At 36.5% G+C, this 22,628-nt stretch overlaps 1 protein-coding gene across 5 annotated transcripts in view; it reads left to right on the top strand.

The window, feature by feature from the left end:
• mino (glycerol-3-phosphate acyltransferase mino) overlaps nucleotides 1–22,628 on the top strand; it is a 206,870-nt gene that overhangs the window by 136,787 nt on the left and 47,455 nt on the right. For 4 of the 5 annotated variants that reach the window (XM_069834076.1, XM_069834075.1, XM_069834073.1 and 1 more), the window contains exons 2-4: nucleotides 15,987–16,149; nucleotides 17,555–17,668; nucleotides 22,159–22,490. In XM_069834076.1, coding sequence (XP_069690177.1) covers nucleotides 15,997–16,149; nucleotides 17,555–17,668; nucleotides 22,159–22,490 — 599 coding nt within the window. In that variant the 5' untranslated portion in view covers nucleotides 15,987–15,996. Of the gene's footprint in view, nucleotides 1–15,986; nucleotides 16,150–17,554; nucleotides 17,669–22,029; nucleotides 22,086–22,158; nucleotides 22,491–22,628 lie in introns of those variants that run through there. The other variant, XM_069834077.1, reaches the window with a different exon arrangement.

The raw sequence follows: 22,628 nt of genomic DNA, 5'->3' as shown, positions 1-22,628 counted from the left end.
TTATAAACATAATATAATTATAGGTTATGTTATTTGATACGGCTGAACACGATAGAGCCTTATAAAATATAAGATTGTTTGTGTATTAAGGCAACAAATTGAAAGAAATATATATAAATGTACCTATCATATCTATTAATATTAATAATAATGGATATTTTATTTGCACAATCTGTCACTCGTATATTTCAAACAGAAAAGAAATAACTGAACTTGGATCATCTAACTTAATCGGAGAAATTTCTTCAGTCAAAGTTGACTTTAGTTTGAGACAAATTAATCTCGGATTAGACTTTATACAACACAAAATTCCAAGTTCAGCTATAACAAGGATCAATTTAACCTCTGATCTAAGATTAAATGGTTTATACAATCGGGCCTTAGTCAACTATACTCAGCGCATTTCGAACTGGCTGATCAAGGTCACGTACAAACCACGCACGAGTCACTGAACTGAACTGTGTGAACTGAAGCGCTGGTAATCCCGGCTTTCCCAGCTGACTTTAGTTGAGGGAAATGGTCCAGGATTGGGGGGGGGGTAAGCACACGTGACAAATGCAGTCCATTGCTTGACCTTGATCAGCCAGTTCGAAATGCGTGGAGTATAGGTAATATGAAACTTGGTTTTTAGTTTAATATATTGGATCCTTGCGATCATGACAACCATTTGTTCGTTGAAGATGATGATAACTTATGAAACGATAATGGAATAGGTGTTTTCCACCAAAAATACCATACCTGTCGAGGTTGGAATCCGGGTCTTCGAAATGGAAGGCCAACGCTCCAGCTGTTAGACTAACAAAATGCGCCATGGTAATTGGATTATAGCAATATACAATGTGGATCAATATGGCTAAATTCACTATTTATCGGCCCTTTTGAACTGCACACGCTGTTACAACCTCTTTAAGATAGCTACGTGTTGACGTAACAAACATGAAATACTGTATTGAAGCCGCAAGACTTAGAAGGGAATTTTCCCCTTAATAATTGTGTCTACTATAAAAATGTGCAATATATGACTGTTGTCGGTCGACAAACTCCTGTTCCTTTGATTAGAAGCAGTGTTGCCAACAGTTGTTCGTTTATTTTATTGGGTTATTTTACGCTGCTGTATCAACATCTAGGTTATTTAGCGGCTGAATGATATGAAGGTGATAATGCCGGTGAAATGAGTCCGGGGTCCAGCACCGAAAGTTACCCAGCATTTGCTCGTTTGGGTTGAGGGAAAACCCCGGAAAAAAACTCAACCAGATAACTTGCCCCGACCGGGATTCGAACCCGGGCCACCTGGCTTCGCGGCCAGACGCGCTGACCGTTACTCCATAACTCAGTTACTTCTAACAAAAATCTCTAGAACTTAATGGATATTTATATTAATAATAATAATAATAATAATAATAATAATAGTAATAATAATGATAATAATAATAATAAAATAAGTGTTATAGCGGACAAGTTTAACTTTCGCAGAAGCTAGTCAATGAAGTTTTCGTTTCGGCACAATGTAAGACATTCAATTTATACCCATGCAATTAGTATTGATAAAAAACATGTAATTTAAAAATCACTATCCGGATCATCTCCATTTGAATCATCTAACGCAGGGGTAGTAAGTTATTCCTAGCCTGGCCACTTTGATTTCTGTACGTAGCCAAGGTACATATTTCCTCCAAAATCTCTGGTGGTACCTGATAATTCTTGCAACACTTGTTCACACGACCCAGACCTGCCCGTATTGTCAAAATTGCATTCATTAATTCTGTCCCCATCCGTTTTCATAGACTTCACGACATTCATCATACTAATAGGCCTATTCTTTCCACTTGAGCCTTAGACCAACCACTCTTAGGCCCGATTGTATAAACCATTTAATCTTAGATCAGAGGTTAAATTGATCCTTCTTTCAGCTGAACTTGGAATTTTGTGTTGTATAAAGTCTAATCTGAGATTAATTTGTCTCAAACTAAAGTCAACTTTGACTGAAGAAATTTCTCCGATTAAGTTAGATGATCCAAGTTCAGTTATTTCTTTTCTGTTTGAAATATACGAGTGACAGATTGTGCAAATAAAATATCCATTATTATTAATATTAATAGATATGCTAGGTACATTTATATATATATATATATATATATATATATATATATATATATATATTTTTTCTTTAAATTTCTTGCCTTAATACACAAACATTCTTATATTTTATAAGGCTCTATCGTGTTCAGCAGTATCAAATAACATAACCTATAATTATATTATTTTTATAACAACCATTAATTATTAATGGATATGATAGGTACATTCATAAATGTTCAATTAACTGTATTACTAAACGAAAATTGTCGTTTTATAAAGCTTTATTATGTTTAGCAGTATCAAACACCATAACATGATAACAACTTGGAGAACAGTCAACCTTCTTCTTATTGTCCGCCATTATTTACATTGAAAAAAAAAAACCAGTGTCTCCAACAGAGTGTAATACGGAAAGTCGCCAAAAAGTAGTTGTAAAGTCGCTAGATTTCTCATTATCAACAAAGAAAGATTAAATTTTGTCACTATGGGGTGCTAAAAAGGTCACTAAATCCCTATTTAAGCAATATAAAAGTTTAAAGAAATTGTTGTTGAAAAAGAGTTAAAGTCGCTAGATTGGCAACACTGAACAAACCTGTCCGCGCATCACGTATTTCACCTGTTTATGCGATGTTGCCAAATCCTTTTCACGTGAACTTAGATTGCATTTGAACCAAGGTAATTTGATCGCAGAAAAGTTTTATACAATAGAAGAAGTGTCTGAACTCGGTTTACTTTTCGATCTTCGATCAAAGTTGATCTTTAGTCAGGGACTTTTATACAATTGGGCCTTAAAAGGATTTATGTTAGATGCGTCCGGTAAGTTGCACTTCATGTAGCCACTCTTTACGAAATCTTTGCTGATATTGAGGCCCCATATCTCAATTATTTACGGATAAATAGCACAGAGAAAGGTTTAACGTTATTGTGCAGGTATATTTATAAAACGAGTAATAGTTAACACTGTCACGGTACACGTCTTACACAAATAATATTCTTTAAGCAATTGAATTTAATCTATCTCTGTATGTATATTACAGTCTTTGTTGATCATGTGAAGTACTGCTACATGGCGGCAGCAGATGTTCGATTTTTAACGTTTGATTAGAATGCCGCCGCACTTACATTTTATTACTATCCGATTGTTAAAATCGGCCGGTATTAAACTTGCAAAAACAACAATAACGCTAACATGAATTTCATTTCAGAAACTTTAAAGATTAAAAAACCGCTAGTATTTCCGCTAAGCGGGATGATATAATTTTACCGGCAGACGGTTATCCAAAAAAGCTAGATTTAGCGGGAAAACCGCTGAATTGGCAACACTGATTAGAAGCTAAGTTCGGAATCATTGCGAATTGTCCGAGTTGCATTGATTACTGTCCTTATCTAGTGCAGATCGCGACCCACGAGTAAAGGGCAAACGCGGAAATTTTATAAAAAATTGTTAGATAAGACTTTATCTTATACATGTGACGAAGGTCAGTAAAGCTTGTGAAGTTGCATTACACAAAGCGGCCTCTGTAGCATTGTTTTTAAATTCCTGTAAACAATATAAATAAGAATGTGAATATTTGCACATGACCTGTTAAGACGCAAGCTAGAGTTTGGGAAATATTTGAAAGAACCTAATTCTTAGCAGGACAGCGTTCAGTCCACGTGATACATTGAACATTATCGCCGAGTTCATGCACTGGGACTGTGTTTTAGCAACCAAGACCACATGGTAAAAAGTGGAACAGCGTCTTCAAGGAAAGTGGCCCTGTAAATGACGCATCTGATATTCTCATTTTGTATTTTTTTCTAACAAAACAACGATCCCGTGTCCTAGATTTACAACATGCAAAAGAACTCTGCCCAAACTGAAAGGACTCCACTCAAAGGTTATCGACTAGCTATTTCTCGTCTCAACAAGTTTCCTACGTCTCTGACAGACGGGCCTAAATGAGGAACAGTGTAATAGTAATATACGTTACAAGAGCGCTATGTTGACGTTTTCATGGTCGAGGAAAAGATTGAAAAAGCGAAACGTACTTGAGCTTTTTTAATTTCCGAGAACATGAAAACAAACATACCGCTCGTGTATTGTACATTATTTTGTGCGAAGATCGTTTATTACATACCTGAAAGACGAATTTCTAATTAATTGCAATGAAATCTCCATGTTGGTTTCTGTTTAATGACGCCAACTTCGGAACACCAAAATATCTTTCTTCAACATTGTTGCTGTAAAATGTTTTCTGTGTTTACTATACTCCAGCAGGCCGTGATATACGTCTCTCTTTCCCCCCCCCCCCAGTCTATAAATGCGAACTTAAAACAAACGGTAAGGTTATGTAATGATTTATTTTTCATTTTAATATTCTAACAACATTATTTATATAACATATTGCAGTAATAACATTGGCATCTGGAATCTCGTTGATTTTTTCACGGCTTCCTTAATGTTACTTGTATCAGGAATGCAATAAGTTTAGTGGAGTAGTAGACTTTACTTAATTTTTGCAGATATTTAAAAACAATAATTAACATTGCAATTTAGGTGAAATTGCAGTGGTAAGTTTCCAATTTATAATTATTACTATGTTAAACGTCTCTAAAAATAATATGTTAAAAGCGTAAAGCAGTAAAATGAATGTCGCGCTTAAGCGGTAAGAAGAGGGAAATTGTTATGTTTGTTACGTTGGGAATACTGAATGTGGTATTTCACACTTACTGCGTATTGGTTCTGTGCGGAAAACAAGCAAATACGCACGATCTCGTACAAAATATTAATGTGAATCCTGAGTACAGTGAAACAATACGCTACAATTATCTGGGACTGGTTCACTACATCGTATCGCATTCCTCGTACGAATCGCACGCAACGGATATTTTAAGTGCAGTGCGTTCACTGTAACGGCTTCACCTCATCGCCTCATCGCCTCATCGGATTCCCTATCAGCTGTTTAAAACATGACGTCGTACGATATTGACATTGCTGAAAACAGAGGAGTTGAGGTTAGGTCTATTAATTATGACTGTTAGCGAATAAGAATTTGTAATTGCTTCATGGGTCTTAATTGAAGAGGAGGAAACGAAAGAGATATTGGTTACATAATATATATATGTAAGAAACGACTTGATTACTGTAATGGGAACGCCTCAAATTATATAATTCTTCGCAATTTTCTACAAGCGAAATAAGTTTTCTGTCTGCCATTTTGGCGCGACACTGAACATGGCACACCATAATAGTAACACTTGAGCAATTAAAATTGACTTATTAAAGGAGGCCATGATCGCACGCATCGGAAAAGTTGCTCATCCGAGAAACGTGGACGGATTTGCCGAGAGGCGTTGTGTCCGATACGATGTAGTGAACGCGGTTACATAACAATTACAGCAAAGATTGTCTTTTTCCGATTCGTCCGATACGATGTAGTGAACGCGGTTACATAACAATTACAGCAAAGATTGTCTTTTTCCGATCCGTGCGATTCGTCCGATACGATGTAGTGAACGCGGTTACATAACAATTACAGCAAAGATTGTCTTTTTCCGATCCGTGCGATTCGTCCGATACGATGTAGTGAACGCGGTTACATAACAATTACAGCAAAGATTGTCTTTTTCCGATCCGTGCGATTCGTCCGATACGATGTAGTGAACGCGGTTACGTAACAATTACAGCAAAGATTATCTTTTTCCGATCCGTGCGATTCGTCCGATACGATGTAGTGAACGCGGTTACATAACAATTACAGCAAAGATTGTCTTTTTCCGATCCGTGCGATTCGTCCGATACGATGTAGTGAACGCGGTTACATAACAATTACAGCAAAGATTGTCTTTTTCCGATCCGTGCGATTCGTCCGATACGATGTAGTGAACGCGGTTACATAACAATTACAGCAAAGATTGTCTTTTTCCGATCCGTGCGATTCGTCCGATACGATGTAGTGAACGCGGTTACATAACAATTACAGCAAAGATTGTCTTTTTCCGATCCGTGCGATTCGTCCGATACGATGTAGTGAACGCGGTTACGTAACAATTACAGCAAAGATTGTCTTTTTCCGATCCGTGCGATTCGTCCGATACGATGTAGTGAACGCGGTTACATAACAATTACAGCAAAGATTGTCTTTTTCCGATCCGTGCGATTCGTCCGATACGATGTAGTGAACGCGGTTACATAACAATTACAGCAAAGATTGTCTTTTTCCGATCCGTGCGATTCGTCCGATACGATGTAGTGAACGCGGTTACGTAACAATTACAGCAAAGATTATCTTTTTCCGATCCGTGCGATTCGTCCGATACGATGTAGTGAGCGCGGTTACATAACAATTACAACAAAGATTGTCTTTTTTTCCGAATGTTAAAAAAAAAATGTTATGTTTTATTTAACGAAGCTCGCAACTGCAGAGGTTATATCAGCGTCGCCGGATGTGCCGGAATTTTGTCCCGCAGGAGTTCTTTTACATGCCAGTAAATCTACTGACATGAGCCTGTCTCATTTAAGCACACTTAAATGCCATCGACCTGGCCCGGGATCGAACCCGCAACCTTGGGCATAGAAGGCCAGCGCTATACCAACTTGCCAACCAGGTCGACTCTTTTTCCGATCCGTGCGATTCGTCTGATGAATGCGATACGATGTAGTGAACGCTTACCTTTAGTGGAAGTTTAAATTCGAAATTTGTTTGGAGAAAAATGTGCAAATATATCCGTAGGAACTTTGCTCCTGTTATGAAAGCATTCTTTCTTATTTCGTTAGGACAAAAATTAGACATTCCCATTTCATTGCTTAAATCTCTATAATAGGGTAGCTATATTCTAACGATTCATTGTGTATAAGAAATAGCTTGTGTATATAGGCCTAAAGGGTCTTACTACCGAAGTTTAGGGCTAGTCGAGGGAATCACAAATAATTTCACAATATGAACACAAGTCCGTGAACACCTTAGTTACAAGTTGTAAATGATAACGTTCTATAACAAAAAAAAAAAAAAAAATAATAATAATAATAATAATAATAATAATAATAATAATAATAATAATAATAATGGTATAATACGTGCATGCGAGAAGACAGCTTGACTGGCTTCCTGGTATTTTATTGACTACTTTAATTTGGGTTCTAATTCGCAACCGGGTTGTTTCTAGGAATAGGATTCTGTAATCAAATTTCCTTCGCCTTCTATTAGCCCTACACATTAGTAATGCTACTGAAACAGTGCGGGCCACACCTGTGGAGTAACGGTTAGCGCGTCTGGCTGCGAAACCAGTAGCCCGGGTTCGAATCCCGGTCGGGATAAGTTACCTGGTTGAGGTTTTTTCCGGGGTTTTCCATCAACCTAATATGAGCAAATGCTGGGTAACTATCGGTGTTGGACCCCGGACTCATTTCACCGGCATCATCACCTTCATTTCATTCAGACGCTAAATAACCTGAGATGTTGATACAGCGTCGTAAAATAACCTACTACTTAGTACTACTTACTGGCTTTTAAGGAACCCGGAGGTTCATTGCCGCCCTCACATAAGCCCGCCATTGATCCCTGTCCTGAGCAAGATTAATCCATTCTCTATCATCATATCCCACCTCCCTCAAATGCATTTTAATATTATCTTCCCATCTACGTCTCGGCCTCCCTAAAGGTCTTTTTCCCTCCGGCCTCCCAACTAACAGTCTATATGCATTTCTGGATTCGCCCATACGTGCTACATGTCCTGCCCATCTCAAACGTCTGCATTTAATGTTCCTAATTATGTCAGGTGAAGGATACAATGCGTGCAGTTCTGTGTTGTGTAACTTTCTCCATTCTCCTGTAACTTCATCCCTCTTAGCCCCAAATATTTTCCTAAGCACCTTATTCTCAAACACCCTTAACCTATGTTCCTCTCTCAAAGTGAGAGTCCAAGTTTCACAACCATAAAGAACAACCGGTAATATAACTGTTTTATAAATTCTAACTTTCAGATTTTTTGACAGCAGACAGGATGATAAAAGCTTCTCAACCGAATAATAACAGGCATTTCCCATATTTATTCTGTGTCTAATTTCCTCCCGAGTATCATTTATATTTGTTACTGTTACTCCAAGATATTTGAATTTTTCCACCTCTTCAAAAGATAAATTTCCAATTTTTATATTTCTATTTCGTACAATATTCCCGTCACGAGTCATAATCATATACTTTGTCTTTTCGGGATTTACTTCCAAACCTATCTCTTTACTTGCTTCCAGTAAAATTCCCGTGTTTTCCCTAATCGTTTGTGGATTTTCTCCTAACATATTCACGTCATCCGCATAGACAAGCAGCTGATGAAACCCGTTCAATTCCAAACCCTCTCTGTTATCCTGCACTTTCCTAATGGCATACTCTAGAGCAAAATTAAAAAGTAAAGGTGATAGTGCATCTCCTTGCTTTAGCCCACAGTGAATTATTGGAAACGCATCTGTCAGAAACTGACCTATACGAACTCTGATGTACGTTTCACTGAGACACATTTTAATGAATCGAACTAGTTTCTTGAAAACCTACTTAAAAAAAAAAAAAAAAAGAAACAGTGCGTCCTATACACACATTCTCATTTTCAGTGCTTCCATTCCCATTTTTTCCCGCTTATGTATGGCGTACATATCTAGATATGTATGTATTATGTATGAAATATATGGTTAGCGTTAAGCATTAGTTCTCCACAATTCCTCGATGCCTGATTCTTTAAATGTGACATATACGAGGTAAGTTTGCAAAGTTCGTGGCCTGACACATAAACGGCATTGAAAACGTGTCAACAATGCCGCCATTGTTAGCAGCCATTTTACATTAGTTCAAGCACGAAAATTCATCATTTTCTTTTGACTACATTTTGTGTAGTTTAATTTTGAAGTTAGTGCGCCGAACAGATTGACAAAAATGGAAAATTTCGAGCTTCATGCTGTCATTAAATATTTCGTAAAAAGAGAATGAGTCCAACAGAAATTAAAGCAGACATTCATCCTACACTGGAGGAATCCGTTCCAGCGTTTTCGACTGTGAAAAAATGAGCGGCACTATTGAGAGTGTGGAAGACCATCCCAGCAGTGGACGTCCAGTAACAGCAACAAGTGCAGAAATCTTAGAAAAATCCACAGTGTAGTGTTGAATGACCGTCGGCTAAAATTGCAGGAAATTAGCGAGGTTATGCATATCTCTGCCTCTGATTGATGTTCTGGCGGATGAATAGGATAAGAGGGCGAAGTGCATAGAAAAAAAAAAATAAACCCATGTCAAATTTCGAGATTGCGGGATATAAAAGTAATTGCTAAGTATCTATTGTGTCTGTGAAATTGCTTGGATATCAAAACGGACTAATAAAACGCCAGAAATCGTTGCTGACTACAGTCTTGGTGTAAATTGAAAGTGCGCGACTGTAGGGTGTTGCTTGCCTCATGTGTTCTTTAATAAATTACACGTGTGTGTGCATGTGTGTATTACTCGCAGGGTACAATTTTATCTAACATTGCGGAAGTGAAAAGGCCCCTAAGACGTGAAATGTCTCCATATTTACATTGGGCCATTCCTTCGAAGTTTGGGTCGGTTATGGTCTGCGTGGAACTTATGTTTAAGAATAACGAAACTATTTATTTATATTTATCGGAATCTATTAATTGCGTTCCTTCTGCTCGTGAATGTAGAGTGGAAGTGATTGTGCACAGCCCAGCTGAACGCATGCGAACGTGGAAAGATAAAATGTATGTACTGTAAATTTTATTTCAATCTACAGAGTTGGATTTTACCCAAAAGAAAAACTGCATTTTGTTCGTTTCTAATTTCTTGATTTGCCTTCTTGTCGCCTATTGTAAAATCCGCCACACATAAAAACTTAATTTAAGCAGTCTGTATTCGTTTTTCCTGTGATGGTTAATATTTCACTAACAAATATTAAAATCTGCGTGGTCATTGACATTAGGTATGCAGCTGAATTTACGTTCCCATTCTCGTCTTTTACGAGTTGTCCTTTAGTAGTAGTAGTAGTAGTAGTAGTAATAATAATAATAATAATAATAATAATAATAATAATAATAATAATAATTTAATAATCTGCAAGGAAATAAAAAAGAGAAGAATAAGATATGCTGAAATAAGGAAATATTGATAGTGAGAAAACTGTAGTAGGTGTAATAGAACTGAAAAGATAAGAATGGTATGGACATGTAGGAATGGTGGCCGATTGTAGATTACCAAAAGCTATAATAAAATGAGAGATGAATGAAAGAAAAATAAGAGGAAGATCGATAGCAAAATGATTAACATTAAAATAGTCTTATTGTTCGGTGGGAAAGAAACCGACATAGATTGATTAAACTTTTCAAAGATGATGATGATGATGATGATGATGATGATGATGATGATGATGATGATGATGATGATGATGATGAGGACGACGATGACGACGTGATTAGATTACCCTCTATGTTACTCCGTGAGAAAAATTCCAAATAGGTGTAGGCGTTCGTATGTTTAATTCCATCTTTACAGGATTTTATATCTTTTTTTTTCTGACAATTTCGACGTGTAAAAGTTAACGTGGAGTTATCACGATTATGAACTCCAGTAAGTTAAATTTAACTCTCAAAATTATTAATTTGAGATATTGTTTAGTCCAGTAGCTCCCAATCTTCTTTGACTGACGACACACTTTACTGAACACCCACGATATCGCGACAAACTTATTCGTTTTATTAATAATAAAAATAGTGCTTTTCTTCTGTAGAAAAAGATTGTGGAACTCTGTGTAGAATATTTTATAGCGGACGTGGAGATGATTACTGTTCACTGCCCGGGAATTTTGTCGTTTTTAACCTCCTTTTCCTCCAACTAAGACTTTCAAGATCTAAGCGGAATTCAAAGAAAAATTGTATTAAAAACATAGTTATTCACACATATTTCGATTCCGTGATGAAGAATGAAACAAAAAGGTGCCGGAACGCCGTTCCAGCGCGTTTCGCCAGAAAAAATCACTTATAACTTCTGTGTAGTGTCGGATATCCAGTGTTGTAGATAGATCGATGTCAATACGCAATCGAAAATTCTAAAAAAGCAAGCAGCAACTTGAGTGGCATTATAAAAAAAAAACTTATGTGTCAAAAATCCCAACCTATCTATGCTGGATGTCCGATAAAAGATTTGTATTATCATTTTTGAAAACTTACCTATTTGAAATAATGTGATGTCTGCGCTTTGTGGATTGCACAGAGTTTATCTATACGTGGCCTTGTGATTGACAGGCTAACACGTAAGTCATCTTCAAAATGCAGCAGTCTGTTCCTTTTTTTGGATTTCACTATTTTTATAGTAGAAAATGCTGATTCACACAAGTATGACGTTGAAAACGGCAATTCTAAATGTCTTTTTAATTTATTCGGCACCATCGACTGATTTGACTAACATTTCCGCATATAGGACACTCGGGATTTTGTTTTTATTCATCTCCACGCCACGTAATAGTAATATGCGTTACAAGAGCGGTATGTTGACGTTTTCATGTTCGAGGAAAAGATTGAAAAAGCGAAACGTAGTTGAGCTTTTTTAATTTCCGAGAACATGAAAACAAACATACCGCTCGTGTATCGTACATTATTTTGTGCGAAGATCGTTTATTACATACCTGAAAGAGGAATTTCTAATTAGTTGCAATGAAATCTCCATCTTGGTTTCTGTTCAATGACGGCAACTTTGGAAAACAAATATATCTATCTTCAACATTGTTCCTATAAAATGTTTTCTGTGTTTACTATACTCCAGCAGGCCGTGATATACGTCTGTCTTTTTTTCCCCCAGTCTATGTTGAGTCTGGAATCTTGTTGATTTTTTCACGGCTTCCTTAATGTTACTTGCATTACAAATGCAGTAACTTTTGTGGTGTTGTAGAGTTTACTTAATTTTTGCAAATATTTAAAAACAATAATTAACAGTGCAATTTAGGTGAAATTGCAGTGGTAAGTTTCCAATTTATAATTATTACTATATTGAACGTCTTTAAAAATAATATGTTAAAAGCCTAAAGCAGTAAAATGAATATGACGCTTAAGCGGTAAGAATAGGGAAATTGTTATGTGTGTTAGGTTGGGAATACTGAATGTGGTATTTCACACTTACCGCGTATTGGTTGTGTGCGGAAAGCAAGCAAATACGCACGATCTCGCACAAAACCATATTGCAAGTATTCATCATATTTACGAGACGTGGTGCGGTGCGTTTTTGTGAACCCTGAAGGGAATTTTCGCTCACATTATTTGAATTAGAACTGCTGTCATCTAACCCAGAACTCGATTCAGATTGTCTTTTTCGAATTAAAATTTGTCCATGATAAAATCTAAAAAAAGCACTTTTGATAAAATAGCCTAGTCGCGCTCTCACATATATACTGAAACTGACCAATATGTTCTGACGATTCTAAACTCTGTTTATTACTGAGTGGGAAAAGTAAACAAATTACTAATCATTGTTTCTGGTGTTCACTTTCATTCGAATTATCGTCAGGCAGAAAAAATTAAACTTAGCATTGTTTCATTGGTGAAGTCTGTCTCAAAATAAAATTAATCATATCACAGTCTTCGTTGTAAAAAAAATGCGTTGTAAAGAGACTTTCTGGATGGCATAAAATATATTTTATGCTCGACCATGCCGAAATGTAGTAATTATACACCTGGTACCAGTCCTTTAATGCATGCCATTAAAGTACACCTACTCATTAAAGTACAGGTGTTCAGCCAATGACAACTCAGCTTACAGATGTTCAGCCAATGACAAGTCAGCTTTGTACCGTTATAAAACCGCAAGTATCGATTATTCTCGGATATGCAATCGAAAGAGAATTAGCGAAAAGTCACGGAGGCTGGAAATCCAATACTGTCGCAGAAGGTTATGTTCTGTTACTATAATAATTAGCGTTAATTGTAAATAATATTCAAATAATTTCAATTTGCCATCTCGTTTTTCAATGTCGAATTCAATAATCAAGGTTATATCAAGTTTAACGGGATTACATCAAGATCAATGACATTATTGTTCCTCGGAAAAAATCAATACCTTCGCGTCTGCGCACATCTCACAATTCACGACCTAGAACAAGGTCACTTCCGATCTTGTCAGATACAAATAAAATGTATACATCTGAATAATTTCAAGTAAGAAATATGGTTGAGCATAAAAAATTGTATGAAACTCGCCTATAATGGTAATTAAGAAGCTCGTATGAAAATTATGAAACTCGCTTGCGCTCGTTTCATAAACATCCATACTCGCTTCTTAATTACTATCATTATAGGCTCGTTGCATAATGTACTATTTAAATTCCAAAATTTCGCGACGCACTCCATGAGGCTGCGCGTCGCGACACAACGGTTGGGAACCACTGGTTTAGTCAACTGTCCGAAGACAGGTCTGAACCTCACAAATGATACCAAAAAGCACCACTTATGAGGTAACTAGGCCAGGAGATAATGGGGTAGGGTGGCCAGTTCCTTTCCCCCTCCATTGCATACATCGCTCATTAGTTTATGTTATACTAATTAGTTTATGTTATACTAATCAGACTTCAGATGCACACAAACAGTTCTCCAGAGGACGGGCAAAAGAGCTTAAGTCATTATTGTTGTGATCTAAGATTTCCTTCATTAAACACGTTTCCTAAAAGAGATTCTAAAACCAGTGACATCAGCAATAAAGAAAATCATGAAATAGCCGAAATATGTCACTTTTAGGATTTGCAGCAGTTGTTTAAATCTTTGAAAATTCCTTCTGTAAATTTTGCATAGAGTGACTTAAGCCCTTTTGCCCTCCCACCAGAGAGTTGTTCTTCTGACACATATCGTCAAGTGAGATGTACTACCTGATAATAGAGGTACATATCAGCCAGAACCTCAGTCAGAGGATTTTGAGATGTTATAGTCCATTAAAATTAGTTGTTCTACAAATCCAACTTACTTACTGGCTTGAAAGGAACCCGGAGGTTCATTGCCGCCTTCACATAAGCCCGCCATTGGTCCTATCCTGAGCAAGATTAATCCATTCTCTAGCATCATATCCCACCTCCCTCAAATTCATTTTAATATTATCTTCCCATCTACGTCTCGGCCTCCCTAAAGGTCTTTTTCCCTCCGGCCTCCCAACTAACATTCTATATGCATTAATGGATTCGCCCATCTCAAACGTCTGGAATTAATGTTCCTAATTATGTCAGGTGAAGGATACAATGCGTGCAGTTCTGTGTTGTGTAACTTTCTCCATTCTCCTGTAACTTCATCCCTCTTAGCCCCAAATATTTTCCTAAGCACTTTATTCTCAAACATCCTTAACCTATGTTCCTCTCTCAAAGCGAGAGTCCAAGTTTCACAACCGTAAAGAACAATCGGTAATATAACTGTTTTATAAATTCTAACTTTCAGATTTTTTGACAGCAGGCTGGATGATGAAAGCTTCTCAACCGAATAATAACAGGCATTTCCCATATTTATTCTGTGTTTAATTTCCTCCCGAGTATCATTTATATTTTTTACTGTTGCTCCAAGATATTTGAACTTCTCCACCTCTTCAAAAGATCCAATTTTTATATTTCCATTTCGTACAATATTCTCGTCACGAGACATAATCATATACTTTCTACAAATTCAACAGGCTCTATAATTTGTAAATATGGGCATTTCTCCCTTTCCTAATAGATGTACAAAATGTAACTTTAATTGAAAAATCTCATTGCGTTAATAAGTACATAAATAGATGTGCAGAAAGAATCAACCCATGCGTGGCGTTGACCGCTTCACGCCATCTAGTGTCATGTTTATGAAAGTACTGTATGCCACTGACCTTAACACGCTGAGCTGATTCCGTTTTCTTGTATCACAGTTAAAAGCACGCTCCAAATGAATACGCAGTCTATAGCATATGTTTCATTTTGAACACTGTATCTTGAAGTTACACAGAGTAAAAGATAGTGTGTTATAGTTATCAATTTATCATCAGTTTATGTTAACGAAAAACGGTATTAAATATTAAATTGGATTGTATTGCTGTCTTAAGACTAGGAATGAGTTCAGTGTTTTTCATCGTGCACAAGTTGTTTACTTTTTCGATTCCCCCCCCCCTCTCCGGGTAGTGACCAAAACTGCACACATTTCATATTCACCGTGGTTTCCATTTCTTTTCTGTTGCATTCATTTTAGAACTCTTTAAGTTTTTTGGTGAATGTAGAGTATCCAACGCCCACTGAACGAATATTTCACTTTTATCACTGCCAATGTTGCGCTATGATCGTATATGCAAGGTAGGCTATAACAAAAACCTAAACTAACCAAACCTAACCTGTCAAAGAAGCAACAAGTTATACTAAATGTGTGTAAAATTGGCCTGTCTCTATAGTGGGCGGGACATAAGTAACATTGACCTGTTTGTTCTCAGTTTTTCTTAGTTTTTATTGCGATAATACATGAATTGTAGGATGAATACAATTAAGCTTTCTCCGTGCATTTCTAGTAACCTCTGTTAAGCTGATTCCTTTGTCTTGTATGAAAGTACGGTACTTGAAGAAAATATTAATACAACGAAGATTAGTTCAGGAAAAAGCACGTGATACATCTATGTTGGTCAAGATCAGACTTCATTAGTGTAAAGCAATGTGAAAAACAATTGAACTGTGGACTCCGTTCTTTCTCTTTTCTTATTCTTGAAAGAAGTGTTTTAGTTCATTGTGTGTTTTGTGATATCGCAGTTTTTTCGTATCATAGCCGAACGTTTGACTTTGATCAGTTTGCACTGAGGTTCTCAAACATTGACCTGCTGTCACTTGAAGCATCTGTTGCCATGCACTGTGTTAGGTACAGTAGCGCACCTTTGTTTACGTGTTACTTATACTGTTATCATCATGTCTCGCTCCAGGGCCCATAGGATGGTGGACGTGCTGTCTGCACGCCTGCAGGACGTGTACGCCAAGTGGGAGAGTCGCAGTGAACAGGTGAACCTTTCATACACGGGACTCCGTCGATATGGTCACCAAGAAAGACAGAGAAAGCGCGCTCTGGCCAGGGAGGCTTCCAGAGAGGTGAGACTACGGGCCGAATTCATAGTCGTCACTTATAAAATGAGGAAACACTTAAGTAATGAGCATTTCCTTAGCACTTATTTCAGATCGTATTGCAGAGACGCTACTCATTCATATGCCCTGAACATTCCCTTGACATCGAAAGAAATATGGCAACATGGCTAGACGTGAGCGCTTTCCTACATTCAATTGTTTTCCAGCGCCTTCAAATTGTTAAGTCGGCATTATTGTCATACACAAATACAGAAGTAAATATTATAGAGCTAAAAATTATACAAGATGTCCAGAAATCATTTTACAGAAAAGAAGGAAGTGAGCTAAGATAACTAGTTATGAAATATGGAGATATCGTCGAAAGGAAAAAAAAATTGATAATAATAATTGAAGGGTACATGGGAATAACGATCAAGGTCCATTTTAGAAAGTTTCGAGAAAAACGAATTTTAAAGTTTAAGCACTTAATACTTTGTTATGTGTGTATTTAATAGAAATTGACGTAGTGGAATGTCAAGAACGATGATTTCTTATTACTAGCTAGACCACATGATAGTACTTCCTTTCCACTATAAGATGGCATTATTAACTCAATTTCGATTTTTGATTGACCTTGATCGTTTTTCCCGTGTACCCTTCAATTGTTCTCTCCAAAAGAAGAAATTGACATGGAACAAAATTGCAGTTGAGTTTAATGCAAACTCCGGAAATATTCCTGTAAGTAAATCGTTTTAATTTATTTTTCAGTTATGTTCATGGTAAACAAAGTGGAAATGATATAATTACGCAAATTTTAACAGCTTATTCTTTGGTAGAATACAAACAAAAATGCAAATAACACTTTGTTGGGACGTGAATACTTTTCGAAAAAAAATGCCACTTAAATCTACCTAAATGCTGCTGTATCATAAAATCTCAAAGCAACCAGTACTTTCAGCAGTGGCGAAATCGGTAAGCCTCATGGTTGTATTGTGAATTTTAATGAGAGACACCAGAATATTCACAACAGTGTTCTTGTCGAAATGGTATCTCCTCTTAAATTGTTGATCATTATACATCTCTAAAGGGTTTTCCATATTTCTGATATATCTTTTGCTTGCCGAAACTCATTTTCATTTTAATTACAGAACTCAATAAATTAAATTAAATCAAATCATAATCATCATCTACTGTATACCGAATCAGCTGATTACAATGCATATGAGGAAACACTTGAGTAAACTGACAAGCTACCTTATTTGAATAAGTGTTCACTTCAGTGGGATTTATGAATTGGAAATTATTATAAGCAACTCCTTAAGTGTTTCCTTACGATAAGTGTTGACTATGAATTCGGCCCTTAAAACTTGGTTTGAAACATATCACGACTAAGTGTCAAAGGATACAGTACTAATAATGAACTAAATTGCAGTCGAAGTCTGGGGACCTTCTGGATATTAAGGAGGAGTCGTGGCAGATAGATCTAACTAAGGAGACACGCCCCTTTATGGGACTATGCTGTAACACCTGCACTGCCAACAGTAGAGTGAGTAGACTTTAGTGTTTTCTTTAAGATAAGTGTTGTTTTGTTTACAATCATTATGAATGTTATCATGGATGTAATACAATAGTCAAGACAATATAATCATATTCAAGATTATCATGCTGATAAGAGCCAACAGTCCACACCTATGGAGTAACGGTCAGCGCGTCTGGCCGCGAAACCAGGTGGCCCGGGTTCGAATCCCGGTCGGGACAAGTTACCTGGTTGAGGTTTTTTCCGGGGTTTTCCCTCAACCCAATACGAGCAAATGCTAGGTAACTTTCGGTGCTGGACCCCGGACTCATTTCACCAGGATTATCACCTTCATTTCATTCAGACGCTAAATAACCTAGATGTTGATACAGCGTCGTAAAATAACCCAATAAAAATAAAGAGCCAACACACGCAAAGACACGGTAGTGTGCAGAGCTGCCCGTAGGAATTGTGGGCATTTGTCAGGACCCTCCCCCTTCGCCAGTATTTTAATGAATATTCAAATTTTATAATTTAAAATGAAGCACTAAGACAACAAGCTAAAGAAATTGTATTACAGTACATTGTTCCCACTATTACTTCAGTAGTAGCCTGTTTTTAAAACTTACTGAAAATATAATTGCCATTTCAATAATATGTGATTTATTTATTTATTTATTTATTTACTTACTTATTTATTTATTATCAGCACATCAATGATAATATACAGAAGCCAGTATACAGCTACAATTTTTGTAACACGTAACATTTTGTGGAATGAGATGAATTCCTCAGCTCTTATTTATGCAGTTAAGTACCCTCATAATAATTGCACTTTATGTGAAGTGATTAAAATAAAGTAAGTATAATTAACATTTGCTTAATTCTTCTTATAAAATTATATTTGTTTTCTGATAACCAATTAAATATTTTAGTTAGGACAATATATTTGCACAAACTGTATTATAAAAGTAGTATTCAAGTCACATTTTATTAATGGACATTGTAATGTAACGGAAATATTTTAATGGTTGCTATTCAGAGTGTCTAAAAAATAAACCGACAAAATATTTGGAATATTCTTCAATTAAAAAAAAAAAGCACAGACATAAAAGGTTTCAGTCTTCAAACTCAAATACTTGAGATATCAAATGAACATGATTTGTGATTAGGCAGTGTGTTGTTGTACATCGTATGTATACTACCTAGCATCGAACTGTTTAGCTAACTTTCCGCGGAGCCACTGGTGTAGCTTGGGCTGATTACCTGGTTGGGTTTTTTCCGAGGCCCTCCCCATCGTAAGGCGAATGTCAGGTAATCTACGGCGAATCCTCGGCCTCATCTCGCCATCACCAATTCCATCGATTTTAAATAACTGAATAGTTGATACAGCGTCGTTAAATAACTAAATAAAAAAAACTTGCCGCGGAATCAGAGAAACAGCTCTTCATGCAGTGCCTATTGAGTTTACATAAATGTTACCTGTTTAAAAAAAATGGAAGTCATTTGATCGAAAAGAAGCAAAACATTAGTAGTGTTTTTCCTACAAATAACACTTACTCTTTGCCGTCTTTCGGCCTTTCAAACATTGTCTTAACTTTCATTATTGAGAGTGGACTTTTAACAAATTCACAGAATGATAACTTGGAAAATATGTAAAATAGGACTGTTGAGTTTTCACTGGCATATTCTTTACTCTGTGACTACTACCACAATAATTTGTCGATCTATTATTTTAGACACCCTGTATACAAGTACGAAGTATTGATGAAGATGGTAACCATAGAGAGAATGTTTGCAGATTGTAACTAAATAGGGTACATTGTTTCCTGTATCAGTCAAAACATATTATTTTCAAGACAGGATGTACTGGATACGAATATATGATTTCTTGCAATTTTAGGCATATTATACTAGGCAATTTTAACGGATGAGCCATATGGACCCAGGCCCATCCAGAATTTGTTTACTATAGTTAAAAATATTTTTAAACTTTAAACGAAAATGGAAATCATGTTCACTGGCTTATTATAGAAGCCCTTAAGGCCTGAGAGGTGTATGCATGCAAAAACATGTAACAATATGCAATGATTTCTTGATGTTAATATAAATAGTAGCATTCACAATTTTAGATAAATTTGGTTATTTTTTAAATAACGTAGAATAAAATAATTTGAAAGTTTCGGTACTCTTAATAATGAAGTTACATGACCGTCTAAAAGCTTTTGTTGAGCTATCAGTTTTTTAGTTAAGCACTTTTGCCAAAGAATATTGTTAGACTGCTACTTAACGTCAATTATCTATACGTTATTTACTTTTCACAGTACAGTGTGATACTCATAATAAATGCAGTTTCTTTTTATATCATTGCATCTATGAAAATTTTTTAATAAATGTAATCAGTTAAACGTCATTAAGATATGAAGGTATTTTCGTCTGACTTTTCACCCTACTTATATAAATAATGATATATAATTTATTAACTTTGTGTGATTGTGAGTGTGCCGGGTTAATATTAATTAACCAATCATCACAAATAAAAATACATCAGGACTGTCGCTGGGCAGTAACCTGAACACACGTTTCAGCGTCACATTGTTGGCAAGTAACTCCATCTGTTAGCACATCCATAAAGCATCTAATAGATGCTATAGAGTTACCAACAACGGAAAAAAAAAAAAAATTAACTAAATGTAGTTGAAGGTAAAGACTTATTTCAAGTTTCAGCCAGGTCCACCCAATATATTTTAATTACTACCACCATCAGGGTGTGAATTAACGGGGTAGATGGCGAATTTCCCCCCTGTTGCAAAGTAATCCCCCTCTCATAAATTCATATTAACATCCCTGCCAGGGATAATTTCTATCTCCCTTCACAAAATATAATTGTTTTAATACGAGTATGCTTTATAAAGTACAGTATAAAGTAAACAAAGAAAATAATATTGATATATTATCATCACCGGCAAGCTGACAACAATCAATAATTTAGGAATTACACATCTTATCTTAAGCCTGCTTATAGATATAATTATTATTATAATCAAGATGCAAGACAAGCAACTCAGTGCAACCAAGCATTGAGCCGTATTGAATGAGGATAACAATAATTTTATGTATGGTATTCTCCACCTAGGATTCTACCCCTCCCTCATCAGAAATCTTAATTCGCATCCTGACCACCATTGGTATCGATAAAAAGGTGAAGGTAAAGGTATCCCCGTAATATGCCATGAAATCATGGAGGTAGAGCCCCATGTTTTGCATGACCTCGGCACTAGAATGAAGTGGTGTGGTCGGCACCACGGTCTGACCGCCTTTTACCCCAGGGAAAGACCTGGTACTCAATTTTATACCATTGGTATCAATACAGATAATAAGTAATACATACTGTTGTAATGAAGATAAGACTACAGTAGAACTTGGTTATAGCGACCTCGTTTTGTGCGACACCTCGCCTATAACGTCCAATATTCTGTGGTCCCAACTAATTCCCCATAAGACATATGCTTTCCTACCTTGCTTAATACGACAAACGTATACACGTCTACCTCGCATATAACGTCATTTTCAACCTCAGTTTGGAATACAATTTTCTAAGTACCAAAGTATTTTGCTGAAATCTGGCAAATCCTTTACTGTTCTCTTCTATCATAGACCTCTGGAATGCAGGCAGATTTCCCACCTCATTGTAACCTGCCCGAATTCATGCGGTATTAATGGTACCTGCATGCAGTCAGTTTAAACAGGAAGTTTTCACTAAGTGCACGCATTTTAACGCAGTATGGCCACTAAAAGAAGTGAGTGACACTTTAGAAGCCATTAAAATTGTGAACATTTCTATGAAGCTAGGAGAAGGAGCAGTGAAATTGCAACTGAAATAATGAACATAGAATTTAATTTAGGAAGTGTATATTGGGCAAGCAGGAGACAATAGAGTAAAATGACTGATTACTTCACTCCTCAGTAAATAAGTTTGGTGAGTAATGAACAAACTGTTTTAATACAGAATACTGTATTTATAATTGCACATGTATTTTATTGTGTTCATGGTATGCTTAAAAGTGAATACATAAATCTAAAATAAGCCTAATTATGTTTATTATTTTTCATTTTCCACCTCACTAGACTGATAATATGAATCTCGGTTATGACGACACTTGTTTATAACAACATAATTTTCAAGGTCCCTTGGATGTCGTTATAACCAAGTTCTACTGTACAATGTTTTTGTGTATAGTTATATTTCACTGAGTATTTTCGTTGAGACTGTAGAACAAATACAATGTTTTCGTACAGGTAATAGAAGATGCAATGTTTTTGTGTGTGCTTTAGTGTTGGCACAGAACTGCACTTGGCAGTGGGCCCACTTAGTAGCAGAGTCACTATCTTATATTTAGCTACACTTGCAGTGATGTCGTGTGAGTGGCGTGGCTTCATACACCGGGTAAGTTTTTATATTAGATTTTACTGGAGTGAAGTCTTATGCAGCTCATGGAATCTGTGCTTTTGTCTCGCAGAACTCGGTGGTGGCCAAAGTCCACCAAGACCGTTGGATGCGCAATGTGTTGGATGTGGATGCTGAGAGCTGTGGAAACAGCTGTATGGCACGAACCTTCTGTCATCTATCGACCGTGTACCGAATCAAGAAGTACGAATACCCTCAGCTTGCTCCTACAGTTTTACGTGACGAACGGTTGAGGCAGGCTGTGGAAGCTGCAGCACAGTTAGACTACGGTAAACCTGTTGACGGAGATGACCCCAATTATACAGGATTGCTGCAGAGGCATGAAGCCAGGGCTACAAAGATACTATGGGACATGCGATCCACAATGTCGGATTTCTTCTTAAGGTGAGTCATATTCAAGTTCATATGCAGGAATGTTGCCAAAAAGATTTGGGGTTCAGGATGGGAGTTACATAGGAAGCCAAGAAGGACTTTACTCTAAGGACGATTCTGTTATTAAAAACTGAAGACTTTTAAAAAAAT

This window comes from Periplaneta americana, chromosome 8, assembly GCF_040183065.1.
Source record: "Periplaneta americana isolate PAMFEO1 chromosome 8, P.americana_PAMFEO1_priV1, whole genome shotgun sequence".
Lineage (NCBI taxonomy): Eukaryota > Metazoa > Arthropoda > Insecta > Blattodea > Blattidae > Periplaneta > Periplaneta americana.
Note: the sequence above shows the minus strand (reverse complement) of the source record. Positions and strands in the feature narration are given on the sequence as shown.